This window comes from Coregonus clupeaformis, chromosome 36 (assembly GCF_020615455.1).
Source record: "Coregonus clupeaformis isolate EN_2021a chromosome 36, ASM2061545v1, whole genome shotgun sequence".
Classification (NCBI taxonomy): domain Eukaryota; kingdom Metazoa; phylum Chordata; class Actinopteri; order Salmoniformes; family Salmonidae; genus Coregonus; species Coregonus clupeaformis.
This window is the reverse complement of record NC_059227.1, coordinates 29,485,997-29,512,965: the sequence shown is the minus strand read 5'-3', so window position 1 is coordinate 29,512,965 and position 26,969 is coordinate 29,485,997. Positions and strand designations below refer to the sequence as shown.

General features: G+C 42.5%; 1 protein-coding gene across 18 annotated transcripts in view; it reads right to left on the bottom strand.

The window, feature by feature from the left end:
• Positions 1-26,445, bottom strand: part of LOC121552070 (receptor-type tyrosine-protein phosphatase kappa) — a 188,570-nt gene extending 162,125 nt beyond the window's left edge. For 8 of the 18 annotated variants that reach the window (XM_041864750.2, XM_041864752.2, XM_041864754.2 and 5 more), the window contains exons 1-2: positions 26,142-26,426; positions 23,879-23,902 (exon numbers count right to left, since the gene is read on the bottom strand). In XM_041864750.2, coding sequence (XP_041720684.1) covers positions 23,879-23,902; positions 26,142-26,214 — 97 coding nt within the window. In that variant the 5' untranslated portion in view covers positions 26,215-26,426. Of the gene's footprint in view, positions 1-23,878; positions 23,903-26,141 lie in introns of all 18 variants that reach the window. The other 10 variants (XM_041864741.2, XM_041864747.2, XM_041864746.2 and 7 more) reach the window with 6 other exon arrangements.
• Between the last annotated feature and the right edge of the window lie 524 nt (positions 26,446-26,969).

Sequence of the window (26,969 nt, the reverse complement as noted above, 5' to 3'; positions counted from 1 at the left end):
ACATGGTATCATGGAATCTAAGTACCAGCAGATATTAAATCAAAACCTGACTGCCTCTGCTAGGAAGCTTAAACTGGGCCGTGGTTGGATCTTCCAGCAGGACAATGATCCAAAGCATACCTCAAAATCAACACAAAAATGGTTCACTGACCACAGAATCAAGGTTTTGCCATGGCCATCCCAGTCCCCTGACCTAAACCCCATAGAAAACCTGTGTGATGAGCTGAAGCGGAGAGTCCACAAGTGTGGACCTCGGAATCTAAAGGATCTGGAGAGATTCTGTATGGAGGAATGGTCTTAGATCCCTTGCCATGTGCTCTCCAACCTCATTACGCATTATAGGAGAAGACTCAGAGCTTTTGTCTTGGCAAAGGGAGGTTGCACAAAGTATTGAATGAAGGGGTGCCAATAATTGTGGCACACATACAGCTGTGGAAAAAATTAAGAGACCACTGCAAATTGTTCTTAAATCAGCATCTCTACATGTATGACAGCCATTCCATTCCTGTGTCTGTTGAATTCCAACACAGGCACACCTCATTCTACTGAATTAGGTACTGATTAGGTGATCACATGAACCAAATCTTATTTAATGAGGAAAAGTATAAAAACCACTGCTGTGGTCATCACTATCCTCTTGCAATAGGACCAGCTGGATGGCAAAAACAGTGCTAATAGTACCTCAAAAGTAATATTAATCAAAAAAATAACTATTGACCATGCCAAAAGAGTTGAAAAGGAATGTTTTGAGTGAGGAAAAGAAGGGTTCAATTCTGGCTTTACTGGCAGAGGGATACAGTGAGCGTCAGGTTGCTTCCATCCTTAAAATTTCAAAGACGGCAGTTCATAAGAACAAGGCCAAGCAGCAGACATTGGGGACAACAAAGCTACAGACCGGCAGAGGGCGAAAACTACTCTACTGACCGGGATGACCGCCAACTCATTCGAATGTCACTCAACAACCGTAGGATGACATCAAGTGGCCTACAAAAAGAATGGCAAATGGCAGCTGGGGTGAAGTGCACAGCAAGGACGGTTCAAAACAGGCTCCTAGGGGCAGGGCTGAAGTCGTGCAAAGCTATAAAAAAGCCCTTCATCAATGAGAAGCAAAGAAGAGCCAGGTCTGCAAAAGGCCATAAGGATTTGACCGTAGAGGACTGGAGTAAGGTCATCTTCTCTGATGAGTCCAATTTTCAGCTTTGCCCAATACCTGGTCATCTAATGGTTAGACGGAGACCTGGAGAGGCCTACAAGAGAAGTGTCTCGCACCCACTGTGAAATTTGGTGGAGGATTGGTGATGATCTGGGGGTGCTTCAGCAAGGCTGGAATAGGGCAGATGTCTTTGTGAAGGACGCATGAATCAAGCCACGTACAAGGTTGTCCTGGAAGAAAACGTGCTTTCTTTTGCTCTGACATTGTTCCCCAACTCTAAGGATTGGTTTTTCCAGCAGGCCATGCCACACAGCCAGGTCAATCAAGGTGTGGATGGAGGACCACCAGATCAAGACCCTATAATAATATAATATGCCATTTAGCAGACGCTTTTATCCAAAGCAACTTACAGTCATGCGTGCATACATTTTTGTGTGTGGGTGGTCCCGGGGATCGAACCCACTACCTTGGCGTTACAAGCGCCGTGCTCTACCAGTTGAGCTACAGAGGACCACCCTGTCATGGCCAGCCCAATCTCCAGACCTGAACCCCATTGAAAACTTCTGGAATGTGATCAAGAGGAAGATGGATGGTCACAAGCCATCAAACAAAGCAGAGCTGCTTGAATTTTTGCACCAGGAGTGGCATAAAGTCACCCAACATCAATGTGAAAGACTGGTGGAGAGCATGCCAAGACGCATGAAAGCTATGATTGAAAATCAGGGTTATTCCACCAAATATTGATTTCTGAACTCTTCCTATGTTAAAACATTATTATTGTGTTGTTTAAAAATGAACATTAACTTATTTTCTTTTCATTATTCGAGGTCTGACAACACAACATATTTTTTTGTTATTTTGACCAGTTGTCATTTTCTGCAAAGAAATGCTCTAAATGACAATATTTTTATTTGGAATTTGGGAGAAATGTTGTCAGTAGTTTATAGAATAAAACAAAAATGTTATTTTTACCCAAACACATACCTATAAATAGTAAAACCAGAGAAAATTATAATTTTGTGGTGGTCTCTTAATTTTTTCCACAGCTGTATATTTGAGAAAAAATATTTGTTTTATGATAATTTATTTTTTCTTTCATTAAAAGGTTAGATTTTTGTGAATTTTGAATGAAAGACCAAGAGGATAAATGTTTACAGCCCATTTTGCTCACATTTACCAAGGGTGTCAATATTAGTAGAGGGCACTGTACCCCATAATGTGAAAACATGTTTTTAGAAATGTTTGCAAATTTATTGAAAATGAAATGCAGAAATATCTCATTTACATAAGTATTCACACCCCTTTGCTATGACACTCCACATTGAGCTCAGGTGCATCCAATTTCCTTTAATCACTCTTGTCACTACAACTTGATTGAAGTCCACCTGTGGCCAATTCAATTGTTTGGACATGATTTAAAAATCAACACACCTGTCTATATAAGGTCCCACAGTTGACAGTGCATGTCAGAGCAGAAACTATACCATGAACTCCAAGAAACTGTACGTAGATCTCCGAGATGAGTAATGAGGCATATATCTGGGGAAGGGTATAAAACTATTTCTCAAGTGTTGAAAGTTTTCAAGAGCACAGTAGTCTCCATTATTGGGAAATGGAAAGAATATGGAACTACCCAGACTCTGCCTAGAGCTGGCCGTCCGACCAAACTGATCAACCGGGCAAGAAGGACCTTGGTTAGGGAAGTGGTCAAAAACCCAATGACCACTCTGACAGTACTACAGATTTCCTTGGCTGAGATGGGAGAACCTGCCAGAAGGACAACAGTCTATAGCACTTCACCAATCTGGGCTTCATGGGAGAGTGGCCAGACGGAAGCCACTCCTGGGAAAAAGGCACATGACAGCACGCCTGGAGTTTGCAAAAAGGCACGTGAAAGACTGATCTGATGAGACAAATATTTACTCTTTGGCCTGAATGCAAAGTGCTATGTCTGGAGAAAACCAGGCACAGCTCATCCCTACCGTTAAGTATACCCCCGTGTAGCTCAGTTGGTAGAGCATGGCGTTTGCAACGCCAGGGTTGTGGGTTCGATTCCCACGGGGGGCCAGTATGAAAATGTATGCACTCACTAACTGTAAGTCGCTCTGGATAAGAGTGTCTGCTAAATGACTAAAATGTAAATGTAAAGTATGATGGAGGCAGCATCATGCTATGGGGATGCTTTTCAGCGGCAGGGATTGGGAGACTGGTAAGGATAGAGGGAACGATAAATGTAGCCAAATACAAGCAAATCCTTGATTAGAACATGCTTCAGGTTCCAGCCACAATGTGTGAACCTATGATCATCCTGCAAAAGGAAATCAATATATACTCTCTACGCGGTATCAATTGAGTATCCATGCTCTGTTGATGTATTGAAGGTGTCTGATAACCTCATGGAAAAGGCTGCCCATCAGTCTCTCTTTGTACAGCGGTTATCTTCCAGACTCAGTCCACGTGGCAAGGAAACTCATCTGACACCAGTATCTTCATTTCATCCTTTTAATTGCAGCCCAACACTAGTCGCTCATCCTGTTTAGACTTGGCCCTTTAGTGGAGCACATGAGTACAAGTCAGAACATAATGTCCTGAATCATGAGCATATTGGAATGGCTGAACTCTAGTTTGAGTTTAGTAATATCAGGGGAGTAGAGGGATGGATTCGGTGCCAGGCCACCTCGTATCCATTAAGCTGAACAATATTTCAGGCTGGCTGAGGATTTTAGGGCTTATACTCCAGGATCCACTGGGCCAGGTTTTACACTATCTCCACCAAACAAACACTTGGCACCGCCACTGCCAGAGCTGCTGAGCTAGGTCGATAACGTCCGAGCAGCCTGCTAGTGCTCCATGGCATAGAGTAATTTATTCATTGATTGACAAGAGCAGTTACAGTGCATTAATTTGTGCTCCGAGGACAGGAAGTCCATTAAGGCAGCATCAGTTAAACAATGATCAGCAACCTCCGATATCACACAGGGTATAAAACAAGTGGACACACTGTGATGGAACAGACCACAGGTATGCTGTTTGGTCCCATTCAGAGACACACATACATATCCATGGCAATGACTGAGCCAGTTGGGCCAGTTGTAATTCCAGACTATTCAGAAAAATAAAAAATATATTTTTTAATATTTTCATATTTGAGATGGCAGGTTATGAATGCAAAGGAACATCATAAATGATAGTATACCTTTACAGCAGCCATTAACATTATCCAGTAAAAGAAACCATCAATGACATCTTGGGTGGATTCAGTAATAAATAATATGGAGACAATACAGGTTGGGGAGGGGGGCTCACCTTCAGTTGTAAATTTGATCAAACGTCACTTAGGGGCAGAAAAAAACGAAAGATTCTGCTTTCAAAACGGTCTGAGCCACGAGGCACCTGGTTAAATTAGGTTTGGGAGTTGGAACAAACTTTATGAATATCATTAAAGGGCTGGAAATAGTTTGCTTTACACTTAACATACATGAATCACCAGCAAGAGAAGAGGATGCTAGAAAGTCAGCCCTACCTCATCTGTGACTGGCTGTGCCGCTGTGCACGGGAGTGGCTCAGGGAGTTTGCAGGGGCATCTGGGGTCTATTGTGCAATGACAATGTTAGACTAGGAAATGAGTCCAACCCGTCGGACTCATTTAGTGTGTGTGAGACATTCAGGTAAGAGGACACAGCCTCGAGGCAGAGACACACAATACCCCTCCATTTAGTCACCAGAGGCACTGTTGTTCTGGGATTAGCCCCCCAACCGCCCCGCCTCATATGTCCTTTTTCAAAGGGAAGAGTACTATTACAGTGCTATTAAGAGTCCTCTTCAGGCCCAAAGCCCCTTGAGAAGTTAGCTGCACCACAGTTCTTTTTAAAGCTCTGTCCCTCCACATTATGATCATTTGTGGAGGCACAGAGGCATACACGTCCCTCCTCAATAACATCACCCACAGCTGATGAGCAGTGATTATGAGTAAAGGATAGAAAATAATTTAGAATCATTACTATGAGAATTTGCTACATGTTTTTGTAAAATGTTCTATAGGCTTTCCGAGGCTACAGTTCTGGAAAGATGCATTTCGTTGGATGTTTGTTCACGCATCCATACATAAATACTATAGGCCACAGCTAGAGGGATTCACTTTGTGGGGGCATTGGTGTAAAAAAAATCCTCCATGCGCAGCCTCCTCTGCCTCCTAGACCTTTTATGTATTTCCAGGCATGAAGCAATCCCATTGCACAGTTGCCTGAGGACAGCCACAGAGGCTTGACGGACAACCCAGATATAAGAGGAAACCACCCAAGGGCTAGACATTCAGTCCAAAAAGCTGTTTACACTTAGCCATTGTTGGAAAGGATTTACCCTCCTCCTGGCATTAAACACACACACACACTTTCAGTTCATATCGCCTCAAATGCAACCCGCAGTGATAGTGGATTGTGTTCTACTGTTCTTATTCAGTATGTATTGAAACTAGCCAGTGAACAGTCTTTGTTCATTTTCAAACAGTATGCTTTAGATTCCAGCTCATGCTCCAGCAGAATTCTGCAAATCTCTCTCCCTACAGGACACTGGCAATGACCAGGTCTAATGCAAAAAGAAAGCCAAAATAAATTCCTTCCATCTGTTGTGAAAATGGAAGCACAATATTCTTCAATCATCTTTTTCATATAATTTGACTTCAAATACCCATACAGAGTCAGCACCCAAGAGAGTCATATACGCGATATGAAATGATAGCAAGTCAAATGTCATCAGCACAACTCAGATAAACGCACTCCAATCTATATAGCTCCTCCTTGCTACTTCCAATCTATATAGCTCCTCCTTGCTACTTCCAATCTATATACACTATATATACAATAAAGGTATATGGACACCCCTTCAAAATAGTGGATTCGGCTATTTCAGCCACACCGTTGCTGACAGGTGTATAAAATCGAGCACACAGCCATGCAATCTCCATAGACAAACATTGGCAGTAGAATGGCCTTATTGAAGAGCTCAGTGACTTTCAACGTGGCACCATCATAGGATGCCGCCTTTCCAACAAGTCAGTTTGTCACATTTCTGCCCTGCTAGAGCTTCCCCAGTCAACTGTAAGTGCTGTTATTGTGAAGTGGAAACGGCTCAGCCGCGAAGTGGTAGGCCACACAAGCTCACAGAACACGACCACCGAGTGCTGAAGCACGTGGCGCATAAAAATGGTCTGTCGTCACTCACTACCGAGTTCCGAACTGCCTCTGGAAGCAATGTCAGCACAATAACTGTTCGTCGGGAGCTTCATGAAATGGGTTTCCAAGGCAGAGCAGCCGCACACAAGCCTAAGATCACCATGCGCAATGCCAAGCGTCGGCTGGAGTGGTGTAAAGCTCACCGCCATTGGACTCTGGAGCAGTGGAAACGCGTTCTCTGGAGTAATGAATCACGCTTCACCATCTGGCAGTCCGATGAACGAATCTGGGTTTGGCGAATGCCAGGAGAACGCTACCTGCCCGAATGCATAGTGCCAACTGTAAATAATATTCTGGGGCTGTTTTTCATGGTTCGGGCTAGGCCCCTTAGTTCCAGTGAAGGGAAATCTTCACATTCTAGACGATGCTGTGCTTCCAACTTTGTGGCAACAATTTGGGAAGAACTTGACTGGCCTGCACAGAGCCCTGACCTCAACCCCATCAAACACCTTTGGGATGAATTGGAACGCCAACTACGAGCCAGGCCTAATCGCCCAACATCAGTGTCCGACCTCACTAATGCTTTTGTGACTGAATGGAAATAAGTCCCCGTAGCAATGTTCCAACATCTAGTGGAAAGCCTTCCCAGAAGCTCCATATTAATGCCCATGATTTGAGATGTTTGACGAACAGGTGTCCACATACTTTTGGTTATATAGTGTAGCTCCTCCTTGCTACTTCCAATATTTATAGCTCCTCCTTGCTACTTCCAATCATAAAGCAGGAAAAAAACTTTTTATTTAGAGGTTGAGGAAGACACAAACCCCATGCCTCTTGGCAGCACGAATGCAAATGTCCAGTTTCATTAGTTACATTAAACTGGACAACTACAGAGAGCCCTGTATCTCTATAAGAAAGACAATCCACCTTCTGGTGGATGGGTGCAGGGGCATGATGCCCTAGTCGGCCTGTGTTCTGTCTCTGTGTGGCTCCCCAGTGAATAGTGGTGACAAGCCTCGTCACATGACAACAAACAACGTCCGAATTGTCCATCCCTTGGATAATTATCCAGTCCACAGAGGAGGAAATGTGTCCAGCCTCAGCCATGCATGAAGCTTTTTTCCTCTAGAGGAGGACTAGGAAGCTGATGAGAATAAAGGGCATTTATACACTTCTTTTCCATACACACGATGAACAATTCAGTTGTTCAAAGTGTACACTTGGTTAATTAATTGGCACTGTGTCAATTTCAGCGGGAACAAACGCACTGTGGGATGTTGTCTAAGATGAAGAGACAGTGTACATCTTCCCTTGTTCTGAATATGCCTATCAGACAGAGAATGTTCAAAACACAGTACTGGTTAATATTCATTTGCATGGGCAAATATTATTGAGAACGGAAAAACCTTCCAATTACTAATGAGCATTTTTATCTAAGGTGAGGAAGCACATTGGGCTGATTTCATTATAGATAAAATGTATTGTACTCTACTCTCACTGTAACCATAGAAATAGGAATTTTAAAATAAGGTCAGTGGAGTGTTTAACATTACTGTACATGGCCTGATTCTCAGTGAAAAACACTTAGAAATGTCATTAAATAACACATCCAACTGTTCAGTTTGATCATTTACTGGAGGCATTTCCATCTAAAAGAAGTTCAGGGCTGCGGACACAGGGAGAGAATATTTATGTGGTTTAACTGTTAGAACACAATGTATTCTGTATTAGGAAATAGCTGTAGGGACTTACTGCAGACTCTAGTGGCCTTAATTAAAAATATTCCTATTATGAAGTTGGAATGTCAAGAAGTGCAACAATCCCATCATTTTTAGTCTCTGTGGCTGGTACATTCAACACCTAACATTCTATATAAGGAAGCACTCTCCCAAAAATATAATTATTGAACGTTTGAGGAGACGACTGCTGACCATATAAAAAAACATTGCCCAACATGAAACAGCTGAGCTAATGCAGTCACATAAGATTCATCTCTAGGTATGGGTGTGCATGGCACAATTACAGTGTACTGTATATTGTTTTTCTCAGTAATAAAATAAGAGCTAGCTGTTTCACTGTGAGGAGCACGGCTGGTTGAAAGAATAAATGGATATCCTTAGAGCTTATATGAAGTCCAACTGCGCTCATCAACCTCTCATCCCCATCTCATCAGTGCCGGGCCAGTGGTGATGATGGTTTCTCAGTGAGCTGGATATCAATACATCAAGCTGTCACAGGACTGAGCCACCAGCCAACCTGCAGGATGTACTCTATAATGGCCGGTCAATGCCACCGCAAGTATTTCCACGGACAACCCCAAATGTTGAGACCTCAATTTCTCCTGATTCAGTGATGCACCAATAACCACAGAGATGTTCCCTTTCTCTCAGACTCCACCTGCACCCTCACTTGACTACACTACGCTTAATAAGCTATATTCAGACCCACTCCTTCTTACTCTATTTAATGGGCTGAGCATGAGGTCCAATAGAGCTCAGTGGGGAAAAAAAGGAAAACTTAATATTTTGGTTTTTGTTCCTATTGAAATGTAATCATGTCATCCAAGATGATGCCCTTATACTTTGCATGTGAAGGGAAGAAATGCAGATTAACATGATGAGTGTAGGATCTGATTCCATTTCCTGCATGGGCACCTGGAGGAGAGGTCCTGGGGCAGAGAAAGTGCCTCTGGTGAAGTGAAGCCATCAGGGCCATTAGAGTGAAGATGCCATTTGCTATCTGTCTTCTGGGAGTTGGGGAGGAGGGACTGTGGGCCATCTGGTGAGACCCCCTGTTCACCACCCTCCAGCCCCGGACCCATACGGCTGCCCCACACCACACATCACCTACTGGACAGTACAGTACCGAGTTGGACAGGGAGGCAGGCAAGCTGTGGTGGAGGACCAGTGTATGGAGAAGGGCACGGAGACCGGCTGCCTCTTACCCTCAAATAATGTCGATATAAAATATCAAATTACAGGAATTTATGACTATGCTTCAGTTCAGGGATCAGTGACTGTACTTTGCAGATAAAAGTATGCAAATGTTTATGTTCTGTAATATATATTCCATTAACATAACAGTGGTCTAAAATGCACGGGTATGGTAAGTCAAATGGCTTGGGTCTTCAAATGGCAGGAGTCTAAGTGATGGTGACCAAGGCACAGAGGGTTCGATCCAACTGCATTTAAACACGTGACCCCAGGCCTCATAATAAGCCTTCTCTGCAGTATGGCTTTATAATCAAGGAGGGGGAGCGCATCAACAATGCTGAGCCAGGCTGATGGTATTATGTCCACTGTAATCTGCACAGGAGAACGCGTTGAGGTGACAGCCTCGGCCCACACCCCCCACGCCCCCTCTCCACTGGTGGCACCATGCCATCGTGCCAGTGGATCCACAGCCATGGGACGTGACCTTAATGAGGGCATCCATCAAAGCCAACTAATAGGTTTCTTATCCACAGAACCTCACCTGTTCAGTTCAGCCACTGGCTACATCCATAAGACAACGAAACCTATGATAGCACGAGAGGCATTAAAATATCTCAACAACACAAAAACTACAGCAAGGCCCGAGCCTGACAGATCCAGTTCACAGAGCATCATGGGATGCAGTTGAGTGATCCCAGACAGTTGAGTGATCCTCCTCCCCCCAGTTCTGCATCAGCGCAGTACCATGTACCACTCCATCGCATGACCTTAGTTCTCAGCAGGACTTTTCATCCTGGTTTTAAGATGGGGGGGGGGGCAACACAAACAGTGTGGGCCTGTCTTCAGTCAACAGGAGGGGTAGAGCTGTATGGAACAGACATTTCCGCCATCTGTCTCCTTGTGACACTCCCACATGCTGCATCCACACTCCCTTGTGCTGACCCCAAGCCCGTCGCTCCAAAGAACAGTAAACCTGATTAAAAAAACATTGACAAAACTACTTTGGGACTTTAACTAACTGCTTTCATTTCAATTAGCCTGTGATCTCCTTTCATTTGGGTAACAGCCTCTGATGAGTCGGCATTGATGATTGATTAAATAACCACCTCTTTCACTGTGAATCAGCGTGAGAGACCTGCTTCATCAATTCATCTTCATTTCCACAGAGTAATTGACTACTGTCAGCCATAGGTTCAGCCATGCTAACGACAGCACATAGCCAGGAAGGGTGAAGGCAACACGCAGTCAGAGATCATCCAACTATGTCTGAATCCTGACTGGTAATGATTCAACTCATCTAAAAAACAATATTCAAACTCCCCCAAATCTGTTTTCTCCATCAGTGACACCATGGGCAAATGTGTGTCAAAGTTTAAGTGTGTCACCTGTCAAAATTACTTCAATGGGGGGGATATAATGTCCAATATAGCTATAGACGGATCCTCTGAGCAATGCCATTACCTCTTTAATGTTCTTTCCTACTTCATCACGTGAAGCTGCAGCGATCCTTGAGATAAAGTTGTGGCTATTGACCCCACTATTAACAATGCATCTGTGTCACTCAAGTGCCAAATCAATTTTACTTTCAACAGGAAACTCTGTCCCATATAGGTTGCAAAATAGTTGGGAAGAGATTTTTGACGTACCGATCCCATGGCATAGTGTTTATGAACTACTACGCAAAACGACGCCGGATTCAAAAAACGTAAAATCTTTCAATTTAAATTATTATATACAATTCTTGCTACCAATAGAATGTTATTTATATGGGGGATACAATCTTCCCAGCTCTGCAGATTTTGCTGCGAAGAGACAGAATCATTAGATCATTTGTTTTGGTACTGTCCATTTGTAGCTTGTTTTTGAACAAAGGTCCAGGAATGGCTAAAGGATTGCAATATTTACCTGGAGCTAACCTTGCAGATAGCATTACTGGGTGATCTGAAAAGTCATAGTCAATCAATCAATAATATAATAATACTTTTAGCAAAAATGTTTATTTTTAATTCACAATCTGTAGAAACAATGAGAATAGAAAAGGTTCAGAACTTTTGTAAAACATCACAGAACAGTTGAAAAATATATGGCAAATAGATGGGTGGGTGGTGTTGAATGGAGTTGAAGGATGGGACTAATAACAACTAACAACAACTAATAACAACAAGATAACTAATAATGTAAGCATACTGTGTCCATAATAAGTATATAGGTTATAGGTTGAGAGTTTTTGTGAAAGAGCACAGTTAGAAAGATATGGCATATACAGTGAGGGAAAAAAGTATTTGATCCCCTGCTGATTTTGTACATTTGCCCACTGACAAAGAAATGATCAGTCTATAATGTTAATGGTAGGTTTATTTGAACAGTGAGAGACAGAATAACAACAAAGAAATCCAGAAAACGCATGTCAAAAATGTTATAAATTGATTTGCATTTTAATGAGGGAAATAAGTATTTGACCCCCTCTCAATCAGAAAGATTTCTGGCTCCCAGGTCTTTTATACAGGTAACGAGCTGAGATTAGGAGCACACTCTTAAAGGGAGTGCTCCTAATCACAGCTTGTTACCTGTATAAAAGACACCTGTCCACAGAAACAATCAATCAATCAGATTCCAAACTCTCCACCATGGCCAAGACCAAAGAGCTCTCCAAGGATGTCAGGGACAAGATTGTAGACTTACACAAGGCTGGAATGGGCTACAAGACCATCGCCAAGCAGCTTGGTGAGAAGGTGACAACAGTTGGTGCGATTATTCGCAAATGGAAGAAACACAAAAGACTGTCAATCTCCCTCGGCCTGGGGCTCCATGCAAGATCTCACCTCGTGGAGTTGCAATGATCATGAGAACGGTGAGGAATCAGCCCAGAACTACACGGGAGGATCTTGTCAATGATCTCAAGGCAGCTGGGACCATAGTCACCAAGAAAACAATTGATAACACACTACGCCGTGAAGGACTGAAATCCTGCAGCGCCCGCAAGGTCCCCCTGCTCAAGAAAGCACATATACAAGTTTGCCAATGAACATCTGAATGATTCCGAGGAGAACTGGATGAAAGTGTTGTGGTCAGATGAGACCAAAATGGAGCTCTTTGGCATCAACTCAACTCGCCGTGTTTGGAGGAGGAGGAATGCTGCCTATGACCCCAAGAACACCATCCCCACCGTCAAAAATGGAGGTGGAAACATTATGCTTTGGGGGTGTTTTTCTGCTAAGGGGACAGGACAACTTCACCGCATCAAAGGGACGATGGACGGGGCCATGTACCGTCAAATCTTGGGTGAGAACCTCCTTCCCTCAGCCAGGGCATTGAAAATGGGTAATGGATGGGTATTCCAGCATGACAATGACCCAAAACACACAGCCAAGGCAACAAAGGAGTGGCTCAAGAAGAAGCACATTAAGGTCCTGGAGTGGCCTAGCCAGTCTCCAGACCTTAATCCCATAGATAATCTGTGGAGGGAGCTGAAGGTTCGAGTTGCCAAACGTCAGCTTCGAAACCTTAATGACTTGGAGAAGATCTGCAAAGAGGAGTGGGACAAAATCCCTCCTGAGATGTGTGCAAACCTGCTGGCCAACTACAAGAAACATCTGAACTCTGATTGCCAACAAGGGTTTTGCCTCATGTACTGATATCCAGGTGGCAAATCGCATCTCTGTATGTCTGGCAGACATATCAGTGTGGATGACGGATCACCACCTCAAGCTGAACCTCGGCAAGACGGAGCTGCTCTTCCTCCCGGGGAAGGACTGCCCGTTCCATGATCTCGCCATCACGGTTGACAACTCTGTTGTGTCCTCCTCCCAGAGTGCAAAGAGCCTTGGCGTGACCCTGGACAACACCCTGTCGTTCTCCGCTAACATCAAGGCTGTGACCCGATCCTGTAGGTTCATGCTCTACAACATTCGGAGAGTACGACCCTGCCTTACACAGGAAGCGGCACAGGTCCTAATCCAGGCACTTGTCATCTCCCGTCTGGATTTCTGCAACTCGCTGTTGGCTGGGCTCCCTGCCTGTGCCATTAAACCCCTACAACTCATCCAGAATGCCGCAGCCTGTCTGGTGTTCAACCTTCCCAAGTTCTCTCACGTCACCCCGCTCCTCCGCACACTCCACTGTCCATGGTGCTTGCCTACGGAGCTGTGAGGGGAACGGCACCTCCGTACCTTCAGGCTCTGATCAGTCCCTACACCCAAACGAGGGCATTGCGTTCATCCACCTCTGGCCTGCTGGCCCCCCTACCTCTGCGGAAGCACAGTTCCCGCTCAGCCCAGACAAAACTGTTCGCTGCTCTGGCACCCCAATGGTAGAACAAGCTCCCTCACGACGCCAGGACAGCGGAGTCACTCACCACCTTCCGGAGACACTTGAAACCCCACCTCTTTAAGGAATACCTGGGATAGGATAAAGTAATCCTTCCCCCCCCCAAAAAAACATATTGTAAAGTGGTTATCCCACTGGCTATAAGGTGAATGCACCAATTTGTAAGTCGCTCTGGATAAGAGCGTCTGCTAAATGACGTAAATGTACTAAGTCATGTTTTGCAGAGGGGTCATATACGTATTTCCCTCATTAAAATGCGAATCAATTTATAACATTTTTGACATGCGTTTTTCTGGATTTCTTTGTTGTTATTTTGTCTCTCACTGTTCAAATAAACCTACCATTAAAATTATAGACTGATCATTTCTTTGTCAGTGGGCAAACGTACAAAATCAGCAGGGATGGTGAGCTGGCCAATCAGCAACCTACTCACATGAATATTTTTAATGACCGGCATACGCCCACACCATTCTGTTGTTGGAATACGCCCACACCATTCCAACACAGAAAATATGCTTTTTAACATACTTAATTACCATTTTTTGGAAGGAAAACTTAACTTATATTGTAATTAATTACAAGTCATATTTCATAGAAATCTGGAAACACTGGACAGTTAATTTAAGGCAAATCTACATCTCCCAAAATATTATTCAGCCACAGAGCAATTCAATCGGTCGTTTTCCACGAAGCAAGACGTGGCATTTTGTAGATTCTGTGGACGTTTCAGTAGGTTAGAGGTTAAACTGCGGGTAATTAAGATTAATTGTGGGCTTCAAATTGTCAAAATATGTGAGTGCGCAACAGAGGCAGAAACACTAGCAAACCCTCCACTTATACAGAGTCATCACTGTCTATTAGATTAGCCTTTAAATTCAGGGCCACACTGGGCTGGCTGTGGGATTTACACAAGGGTGTCTTGTGTCTACTGAAGCATCACTACACCATCTCTCCCTGCATACACACAGAGCCACAGAGATCATTGGCCTCACAGTCATAGAATTACATATAGAATAAATAACAAATTAGGTAAATTATAGGATCTTTCTAGAGATAGATGCATAGAGGATATATGTATATAGAGCATAGTTGATGGACAAAGAACAAAGAATTCACAAAATACGTTTTTATCTATTACCAGAGGCTGAGTGACTGTTTTTTTGCTGGCACCATGAGGGTTTATTAACACATTATCTGCGTGAATAAAAATATAATTGGATAGCATATATAATTTAATGTTTTGTAAAAGTAACGCTTTGACAATGGCCAAACCAAAGTAAAGTCAGACATTATTTTGAGATATTTCAATGTGCTTCAAATAACTTACTTTTCCAGAGAGACATTTTACTGTCTATAATAGTTGAACCACTTGAGCGAAAATATATGTTGTGTTGAAAATCACCATTTGATAGCATAACTGCCATCCTCACTCCCTGGAATTTGCCTCTGGCTCTGTGTTGGCAATCACCAACACAATTTCCTTGAGCAAACTGTGTGCCCGTTTAAAAAAAAATTTACTACCTGGGGTTCAAATCTCACAATACAAAGATATTTGTAATGACGCACCGCAGCTGAGCTGGCAATCAAATATTAATAGAAACCTGGAAATATGTGAGAGGAAGTCAGGTTTTAGCTATCTCTGTTTACGACTTCCTCTGCCTACAGGAAGGTGATAGGAAGGCCTTTTCAATCACACTAGTTAAAACAATTTGGTGATACATCAAGCAGGAGAAAAGGGGGGAAATCAATCAAGAGATCTGGGCTAACCGCCCTTGACAGAGTTTCTGACGGGGGATATGATGGATCACATACACAGGGGCTGCGAGAACAGACCTCCAACTTCCCTGCATGCACTCTGGTTCCACGCTGGAAGACTGTCACCCCGTATCATCCCCACAGTTCAGACAGCCTCCTCATTAAGACAGCCTGTCAGGCCTGGGAGTCCACAGTCTTACAATTAAATACCTGCCAAGACGCATTACTGTAAACAACATGGCACAAACCACTCATAAAAAGCCTGCTATGACATGCACATGGGTAAATGAATGGGGGGTCTTATTAATGAAACAGTGTTTCCTTCCTGTGATAAAAACCACACACATAACAACAGGTTTTGGGCAAACGAGTTGGTAAGGATGAATCATACGAACACTAGTATTGATAAGGATCAACAAAAAGCTGAATTAGGTAAAACTACACACAAAACTACAAATGTAATTTTCCATGTCAAGCCTATGGTTCAAAATATTTTAGTGTTCAACAGAGTCCTCCCCTCAAACCCCTCTCTATCAAAGGATAGACTGGTATTCATGGTTCTGTGCTCCTTTGATTGACATAGAGTGACTCTGGCCCACAACATACAGAAGTGGACAGGAGCCAAGGCCCACAGACACTTTGGGAAGACCTGATAAGCTGCATGGCTAGGGAATAGGGGATGTGTTTTAAACCACCCTCCCCCTAAATCAACTTGCCATGGCATGTTCATACAGGTCAAAAGTGTTTTCTTAGCATTAAAAAGCTGTCTCTTTCTTGAGGCCGAGACTGTTTTGGCAGTTGGGGAGAAAACATTGAAATCTGAGGGCTCCCAAGTCTAGAGGCATTGAGGAACAGATTACAGAGTAAAGATCCTCAGTTATGGACGATTTATCATAATTCCCCACCACTTCTGCTAATCTACTTCACTGAGAGGACAACTGTGGTCTTGTGTCCTGAACCATGTCCTGTTTCTGAGGAGAGACTGTGACTAAACAATGTGCTCACATCAAAGACCCAAGACGATCACGGCACTGGCAGGTTCAGGTGGCATCCAAAACCCAAGCTACTTGCAAAGGATCTGAGAAATAATTTAATCTGCCACAAAAGTCCACTGCTGCATCCACTTACACAGTATTCAGACCCCTTGACTTTTTCCTAATTTTGTTACGTTGCATCCTAATTCTGAAATTGATTAAATTGTTCCCCCCCACCCTCATCAATCTACACACAGTACCCCATAATGACAAAGCAAAAACAGGTTTTTAGATTTTTTTTCTTTTTTCTTTAACTGAAATATCATATTTACACAAGTATTCAGACCCTTTACTCAGAACTTTGTTGAAGCACCTTTGGCAGCGATTACAGCCTCGAGTCTTCTTGGGTATGACGCTACAAGCTTGGCACACCTGTATTTGGGGAGTTTCTCACATTCTTCTCTGCAGATCCTCTCAAACTCTGTCAGGTTGGATGGGGAGTGTCGCTGCACAGCTTTTTTCAGGTCTCTCCAGAGATGTTCGATTGGGTTCAAGTCCGGGCTCTGGCTGGGCCACTCAAGGACATCCAGAGACTTGTCCCGAACCCACTCCAGCGTTGTCTTGGCTGTGTGCTTAGGGTCGTTGTCTTGTTGGAAGGTAAACCTTCGCACCAGTCTGAGGTCCTGAGCAATCTGGAGCATGTTTTCATCAAGGATCTCTCTGTACTTTGCTCCGTTCATCTTTCCCTCGATCCTGACTAGTCTCCCAGTCCCTGCTGCTGAAAAACATCCCCACAGCATGATGCTGCCACCACCATGCTTCACCGTAGGGATGGTGCCACGTTTCCTCCAGACGTGAAGCTTGGCATTCAGGCCAAAGAGTTCAATCTTGGTTTCATCAAACCAGAGAAACTTGTTTTTCATGGTCTGAGAGTCCTTTAGGTGCCTTTTGGCAAACTCCAAGCGGGCTGTCATGTGCCTTTTACTGAGGAGTGGCTTCCGTCTGGCCACTCTACCATAAAGGCCTGATTGTTGGAGTGCTGCAAAGATGGTTGTCCTTCTGGCAGGGACTCCCATCTCCACAGAGGAACTCTGGAGCTCTGTCAGAGTGACCATCAGGTTCTTGGTCACCTCCCTGACCAAGGCCCTTCTCCCCCGATTGCTCAGTTTGGCCGGGCGGCCAGCTCTAGGAAGAGTTTTGGTGGTTCCAAACTTCTTCCATTTAAGAAAGATGGAGGCCACTGTGTTCTTCGGGACCTTCAATGCTGCAGACATTTTTTGGTAGCCTTCCCAAGATCTGTGCCACCACACAATCCTGTCTCGGAGCTCTACGGACGATTCCTTTGACCTCATGGGTTGGCTTTTGCTCTGACATGCACTGTCAACTGTGGGACCTTATATAGACAGGTGTGTGCCTTTCCAAATTATGTCTAATCAATTGAATTTACCACGGGTGGACTCCAATCAAGTTGTAGAAACATCTCAAGGATGATCAATGGAAACAGGATGCACCTGAGCTCAATTTCGAAGAAAACTCAAACCCTTTACTGAGTAAAGGGTCTGAATACCTATGTAAATGTGATATTTCAGTTGTTTTCCTTTTATACATTTGCTAAAATTTCTAAAAACCTGTTTTTGCTTTGTCATTGTAGGGTATTGTGTGTAGATTTATGAGGAAGAAAATATATTTAATATTATTTTAGAATAAGGCTGTAACGTAACAAAATTTGGAAAAAGTCAAGGGGTCTGAATACTTTCCGAATGCACTGTATGTCAAGCCTTATGCATTGTGGTTTTCAGTTGAAAGCTTAGACAAGTAAACAAGTAAACATTTAGAAAAGCACCGGTTTACTTTGGACTTTTCTTGGCATTTGTTTGTTTGTGTTTGATACAACTCAAACTGGCGCAAACAATACAAACGGTATGAGCAACAAACCTTAACTTGAAGGTCGACGTTGCCCAGACAGAGAATGAGAAAAGGAAGAGGCCAATTTCCTGATTAATCTAGTGTAAAAGTAATCTGAGGAGGGCAAGTCAGTGAATGGTGAGTGATTTTCCTAATGACGCTCCGAGGTTAAATGTGGGCCAATGTTAATGGAGAGTGGAGGCACAGGCACAGAAATGCCAGGACCCTGAAGCATCACTTCTCTGAACTTTGCTCTAATTTATCAGCTTCTTAAAACAGTTCGATGCTTTCCCTTTCTTTACCTCAGATAATTTTCTGCACTAATGTTTTAACCTCTTAATAAAGACCCTGACATAGAGGACAAACTCTCAGACAAAAACAAGGATAAAGACAACCTCTGAGAAATACTTGGAATGCCTTGAAAGTAAAAATGTTCCTATTTCAACACTCAGAACAAAGGAGCAAGGTCAAAAAGTTTGCTGAATTGGCTGTCCACAAAGAGGTATGCTGGACTGAAACAATATACATGAAATATGGTTATCTTTTCCCTCCTCTGATTCTCAGCTCCTCTGTTGCCTGTTTTCACCCTTTAGGAGAGGTAGGAGAAACAACAGTCCAATGTTATCCATGGAGAAAAAACACCCCGTTGGAAAAGGCTTTTAGGCATTAACATACAAACAGAGCTAGAAAAATATGCTGCTTTCAGGATAATATTTCAAATAGAGCTGTGAAAATATGCTTTTTTTATTCCACCATCATCAATACACACAGTATGAGCTACCTTTGAAACATTGCATTAAGCGTGACAGAGCCATTGTTTTCCAAGCGACAGAATTCTGATTGGGTAATCAGATTGGGCTTCTCCCAAGCAGCAGAATCACAGCTATTTAACCCTCATTTCTAGGCATTTCTTCATTAGAGATGGACTGCCATGAGATAATGTTAACCTGCTGGGTTACCTTGACCCTATCAAAGTTCTCAGCTGGATGTAAATGATGTCACTGACAAACAAGGGATGAACTTCCAGCACCCGCACCTCCATTCAGAATACTAATGAGGCATGAAGCCAAGGTGCGTTTGACAGCTTCAAATTCAGCCCGTTATGTCAGATGAGGAGAATCTACATGTATTATTTCCCCTTTGTGTATTTACAATCAAGTTTTTATGTCTCCAGGGTAAGGGTTAGTCTATCCCAGAAATATACAGTGTTCTGTCCTTCAAAATGACTGGCTTTACCCAAATGACCCTGTTAATTTCAGTTAAAACCCACAGAGCTGGTTAACCTAAACCTCATGTGGGGGGGGGGGAGTCCTGAGTGGACCCTGAGAACATAAATACTAGAGTCAGTTGGGGGCCTTTTAGGAGTCGCAGGGAGGGGAGTGTGGGGGGCACTACTTTTCTCGAACCTCGTCAAGTATACCACACAAGAGGGGGAGAAATAAACTAAGGCCTAGGACAGAAACATCCCATGGGCTCTGTTATTCATACAGTAAGCACATCTCTTCTGGACATAACTCGCCAAGACATACAAAAGCAGACTATCTTAACTTAATCTACATCAAGAGCACATTCTTCCCTGTCCAGTTTACTGCTTCTGACTAAACTATCTTAGGCATTTACATACATAAATAAACTGTGCACATCATTTACCAAGACCTATCATAACATTTGCGTTGAGGCAAAACTTGAAAATGTACATCAATGCAGAAAACAGACTGGGGGAGGTGGGAGGGGCCACGGGGGTCATGATTCAAATCTATATCATTAACATTGATTTGCGCCGACTTAACAAGCAAATCCTCTTTTATGAAAAGCCTCCCTATTAAAATTCAACAAATAACACAACAACAGTGATCATGAGGATCATGTGTAGCTTAAAGCTTTGTTGTCTGCTTTTCCAAATGATATTAAGCGATGCTATTTATTTTCTTGAAAATAATGATACATTGAGGAAATAAACATGAAGAACTGTAAAATATCAAATGCTACATAATAAATTACCAAAATGATGATTGGTTTGCACTGTTAACTTTACCCTTGTACAAACAATCCAGACAATTACAGTGCCAGACAGACATGTCCTGAGGGGGAAACATAAAGCCTCCCAGACAGAAAAGGCAGCAGTCTTCTTCTGTTATCTGTTTTCAGCCCTGAGCTGGTGTGGCTGTGGGAGAATTCCACTTTAATATGATGTTGAGACTTCATTCCTCAGGAGGTTTTCAGACGCAGGTATAGAGCAGTTAAAGGCAGATGATATTTAGACTGCTGATTGATTTATTGAAATTTGACTCCACCTGGGAGACAGACAGGAGGACGGAAGTGGTGGTGCGGTAGATCACTGTGTGTCAATCACACACAGCAGCTCCACGCTGTAGCAACATGTCGACTACACACACTCAACCATTAACTGCAGACATGTCTACAGAAAGCAAAGTCATTCACAAGGAGCAGACAGGTCTACAAACGGCATGACATTCAATAGGAATGAGCATTTGCTATCTGAGGTACTGAGCTTGTATGTAGGTCATATTCAGTAATTCAATATCTCCAAATGGCTATAAAAAAATCTGATCACAGACAATTATTGGACTTTCTTTTCCACACTGCCAAGAATATGGTCTCATACACTTTAGCTATAAGCAGTTGAATTAACTTGTCAACTGTGAAGCATGTTGTTGTTCGCCACTAAACGCCAACTTTTAGACCATGGGCATATGTTGGCTGCCTGTATACTGCAGTCGTGATTCGAAGTGAAAGTGTAAGGCAGGACAGGCTGAATCTCTGTTTTGAATCACCAGACACTGGCTGTGGAATAACGTTTTTCTTTCTCTCAAGCATGTCTGTGAAACCTGTCAGATGCACCTCTTGCACAGCATGCTGTCTGAGAAACACAGGCCAATATATAAAACACCACAACCCAGTAGAGTTCAAGACCGTGCATGGAATACACTTCCTCCAAATAGTATGTGGAGCCAAAGAGAATAATGTTAAGTGATTTAAACGGGGTGTGCCCGTGGTTTCCGCACACAGATCCTCAAAAAGTTCTACAGCTGCACCACTGAGAGCATATTGACTGGCTGCATCACCGCTTGGTATGGCAACTGCTTGGCATCCGACCATAAAGGCACTACAGAGGGTAGTGCGTACGGCCCAGTACATCACTGGGGCCGAACTCCATGCCATCCAGGACCCATATACCAGGTGGTGTCATAGGAACGCCCTAAAAATTGTCAAAGACTCCAGCCACCCAAGTCATAGACTGTTCTCTCTGCTACTGCACAGCAAGCGGTACCAGAGCACCAAGTCTCGGTCCAAAAGGCTCCTGAACAGTTAATCAAATGGCTACCTTGACAATTTGCATTGACCCCCTTTTTATATGCACTGACTCTCTTTCACCGGCTCTACCCACACACTCACACATACTACACTCACACTCCAACACACACATAAACACAGACGCTCACACAAATGCATATTGACGCCACACACACACTTTCACATACGCTGCTGCTACTCTATTTATTACCAATCGTAATTGCCTAGTCACTTTTACCCCTACCTACATGTACATATTACCTCAACTACCTCGTACCCCTGCACATTGACTCGGTAGCAGTACTAGATCTCCTTAAACCCTCCAACCAGAACAAAAAAAGCCAAAATACCAAAAATCTAATCCATCAGAGTTTGTTTTTTTCTCTCCCACTCTCCTCTTAGGAAAGTCCAGTCAGCTTTCAAAAGAAGCTTAAGGGCAGGCATCAGAATAGACCACCAGAAATGCCATTACGGATTTAATCTCCAAAATGCTGTGATGACAAAGACTGGGGATAACTGGGGTCTGAGACATTCACCGGGGCCCGGAACACGAACAATCACAGAACATTTCTCCATGTCCCAAATACCAAGCAGACAGGAGCATGATACATGCTGAGAGCAGAAATGTCCTCCCATGCAGAGCTTCAAGTGCAACTCCACAAGGCCTTTGTTGCCTTGCGTGTTACAATAGGCCCAGAGCCAGTGTTGCTGTGGGCCTGAATAGGGATGAAATGCTCCTATTAGTCCAGTTCAGAATACATCTGTCAGAGTGGGCACCTCCTGGGGCCAAATAAACACTTACAGCCCAGGGCCTTGGAAACACCACAGACATTTGATACTGTATGGTAAAAGGGTCATTGGATGCGTTATTCAAGGCGGTAGGCCTGTGTTTAACACATATTTCGGGTTTATAACAAGAACAAACTTGCTTATTAATTCGTAATCCCGAGAAAAACTGGCAGATGGGTAACATGCTGACAAAACATTTACAGGTGTAGGTCTGAATAAATAAATAAGTGAAATGAGACGGAGGCTGCTGATTTTGAGGAAAACGACATTTAAAATCCATACAGTTGCAAAATCACTTGACACATTTTGTCAGGTATTGATTCACCATGCATAATCTAAAGCTTCAGAAAATGAAGGGAACAATACCTGGCTGCATGCTGCAAATAGATTTTGTTAAGGCTACGCATAAAAAAACATACATTTCTCTCACAGGTGCTGAGATAGGCAACTTCTCTCACTGTCACCTAACCTGTAGCCTAATAAAACTAAGATATAAGACTCCTTGTGGTACTCTGAGTCATCAGCAACTTCCGCTCTTAGAGGAGTCTTATTGTTATTGAATGGGGGGGGGGATTTTCCTCTGTATTGCCTCACTCACTAGACCATGGTCTACCATGACCTATGTTTTAATGAGGGGGCATGATCGTTTTATGAAACCATGTTGCCTTTTTTAAAAGAAGTGGTTAAACCAGACCAAGATGGAAACACTGGACGAATCATGCAATAAACATACTCTAGGGAAAAGATATGTGCATGAAAAACTGGAAGCTGAGATGTAGTGAAGGATACCCCATTGGAGCAACTGAAAATACTCACTCTCCTGTGCCCAAGTCACAAACGGATCAAAGTAATCAAAGACAAATGTACTGGAAATAAAAGCATTACAATGAATTGTTTGTGAGATTATCCAATAAGACTGAAGTTAGGCTAGTTCTTGCTAGTGCTGACTGACCATATGAAAGCCTGAATAGTGTTCTTCTAATTAGGGGTCCATTTTGAATACATCTCACCCAGTAACAGCTGTTCCTCTCCTGCAGCGTCTATCTTTTGGTTAATGGCCATCTCTCCCGACAGTCATTCACACCTGATTCTCTGATAGGTGAGCAAATAAATTAGTTTGCTACTCTGTTACTTAGGCAATGACAGAGATATTACAAAGCACACACTAAATGGTAACTGCAGATGAATATCATTTAAAAAGACTGTAACAACTGGAGTTATTTCATGTTATTGCACACACACATCACAACTAAATGAATGTGTGGTATTTGGCCAACTTCATGTGAACTGTAGCCAGAAAAGGTTTTAAAAGTGTCTATTTTACAAGAAAGAATCGAGTTAACCTCTTACATGCTGTGGTTTATTGTCCCAAATCATGTGAGAGCAGAACTAGCCTTTTCTGGAGAGAGGGCCATTAACAGAGCGCTGCAGTGAGACAACTGCACAGAGACCATATTGCGCATTCAAGGTAGCATAGTACAACAGCCAGGAGTCATCAGGTCACAATGAATCAGGACAGGGGCTCCTGTCGAATGATAGCACAGCTCAGTAACTCACCCTTCACCGGTTGTCCCATTTGCGCTGCGGCCAGATGGAAGCAACAGAAAATATATAAGTGGATTAGCACACCGATTTGTGTCTTTTCATCGCAGAGCAGCATTGCTTTATGAAATGTAAAGTGATCTTCCAGTTCATTTCCGTAATATCGCCAGCATTATCACATTATTTACAAATCAATCATCCTGTCATCCTGTTTTTTTCGATTGCTCAAATGTATTAATCCGTGGTTAAGACTTTCTGATGAATTAATCAGCAATTATATAGACAGCTGTATTTTCTAGACAACTGTATCCCCCCCACCCACCAGTGGTGAATTAATCTGATGATGCAGGTTACACTCATACATACCAATGTAAGGAATGTGTGTGTGCGCTTTGAAGAGAAAGACTTATGGAGGCCCTCAGTTAATCAGCAATAAAAATAGGTATATTAGGCCAATAGGTTATAGAGGCAGTGGCTAATGATTATGGGCTACATATCTGACTACATATATGAACAAGTCGGATTCTTAAAGGGGCAGTGCAGTCAAAAATGTGATTTTCCAGTTTCGCTTTATGATACTTCCACACTAGGAGGTCAAAATAACACTCTGAAATTGTGAAAAAGATTATTAAAATCCCCCTTTTTGTGTAAGAGCTGTTTGAAAAAAACAATCCTGGAATTTCAGCCTGTTCAGGTGGAATGGAGTTTTTGGCCCAGATCATGGCATCACAATCTGATCTGGTTAATCATGACCAGTCATCTTTTATCTTCCTACTATGAAGGGGTAAGCGGGTAGGCTCTAGACGATCCTATCCGCCAATCAGGGCTGTGTAAGTAAGTATATAAAAATGTGTATTAACATGCCAACACGATCAGACTGAGCTATTTTTTTATGGCAAAAGGAGGCTCAGGGAAATAAATGCCCCAAAATATATTTTGAGTTATTGTCATGAACACAGTGATTTATTAGACATACAGTGATTATAAATTGGTTTTATTTAAAGACTGCATGGAATAGGCATTCCAAAAAATTGCTAATTCTTTCAAAACTAAAAGAGATCAGATGGATTAAATGAGAGATCAATTATTAAAAGTAAATCCGAAGTGATTGGAACTTTGAGGAAATTGAATTTACATCTATATAAATGACAGACAGCATTTCACAGGTTTCTTTGGAATGAGCATTTTAAATAGTTTATAGACAACAGGACTCCACCTCCTGCTGTTTCTCAAGTCCCCAGGGACAGGGTAAGAGATGAGATGGTCAACAGTATCAGATTTCATATACACATAAGAAAAAACTAATAATGTTTTTGACCATTCCAAATAGTCTAGTAGTAAGCGTATACATTAGACTACAATAAATAAGTCGTTCGAATTAGGGGTTTAGCCATTAAAACTGGTGTTTTATTTATTTTTTAAATCTAGAGCACTTATTGAAGAACAACAGTTTTGTCAATTTAGATGAAAGTGTTGCAACTGAAGGTGAAAAGCATTGGACCCTCAGAGTTGAGACGAATACAAAAAAAATTTAAACCTGAGAATAACTTTGTAATGTAGTATTGAATGGTTCCATCTGCGTATTTATTGAAAGGTCATTGCCAAAGTTCAAATGGTAAAACTTTCATTCTGCAATCACAAGTGTGCACCTATAGACCTAATTAATGTTCTTTCTAAACCAACTGACTTTTACTTTTGGTTCCAGGTAATATATATATATATATATATATATATATATATATATATATATATATATATATATATATATATATGAGTCATTAGTGACCAGTCTTTCTCATGTCCAAAAAGTTGTTCATTACTGTACAACCATCCCATATTTCAGGCAACATGATCGAAGTGTCCATACAGACCATTTCAATGTTGTGATCAAGCAGAAATCATGGATCCGACAACTTCTCAAATAGGCTACGTACGGATGCGTGCAACCACGAAAGGATGGACTCAAATACTTTCGTTCAAGGTGGCAGGCAACATTTTGGGACGTAACCGTATATTTTTTATGCAAATTTGCTCGCTATTTGCCTACCTGCAATAAAGCCACGGGAGGAATCGGACCCGATTTAGGAGTAATGATTCGGAACGTTCTCATAAAGATTAACATAAAAAATATATTAACTTTCGCATATCAACTTTTTTCCGGATCAACGAAATGCAACAAAGCACACCTTGATTTAAATTACTCCAGCTCAAACATTCACCAACTTTCTTCTTCGCTCCGCTTCTACAGTCTCTCACAGAAAGGTTTAAAGATCCTTACCTGCAGTGAATTGAGCCCCGACGCTTAGAATTGAAAAGTAGAGTAGTATGAAGCCAAGTCTACACGTATCCATGTTTGTTTATTGAGTTTTTAAAGTTTTAAAGCAGTTTGAGACGCGTATTATTCCTGTGGATTCACGCGCTCCATTCTCACCGCTTCACTCTCGCAGACAGCCTACTTTGTTTCTCCGTGAGTGGAGTGAAAGTCCATGACGTCAGTATTGTCTCCTATTCAGCTCTGCTCACACTTGGCGCTCTGGAGAGCGACTGCAGTCTCCCCCTAATGTCGACAAAGCGCTATAACCGCATAGGTTTAATGCGTATTTTTTTCTCCAAACGGAACAGAAAGTGTGTCCAATTGAATTTGTGTTGCATTAAATTGTTGATTAACCTGAATTGAATGAATATGAAGCCTTTGGAATAGTAGCTCCAAGAAATGCATTCAGTAAAAACGGCATAGCCTTTGTGACCCATCCACAATTACAGTGTCACTTATCACCACTATATAATTCACAGAGAGTGGTGCACGAGTGCCACTATATTCCACCTGTTTACTGGAGGGGGGAATCATAGATGTGTCTCATGAAAAGAAAAGGGGACGCATTACAGTTGCAGAGTGAGCTGTTTTGTGATTGGACAGGGTAGCCTACTTGTAATAACTCAGTAGAATCCCTCTGTAGACACTATAGGGACTTTAAATGAATTGTAAATATGCGTTGCAGATGAATGAGATATCAAACCTCGAAATCCCTGATTACAATAACATACCAATCACTCAACAGCAGCAATTTACTGTACTTCCCCATTAATTCATAGGAAGTACTTATCT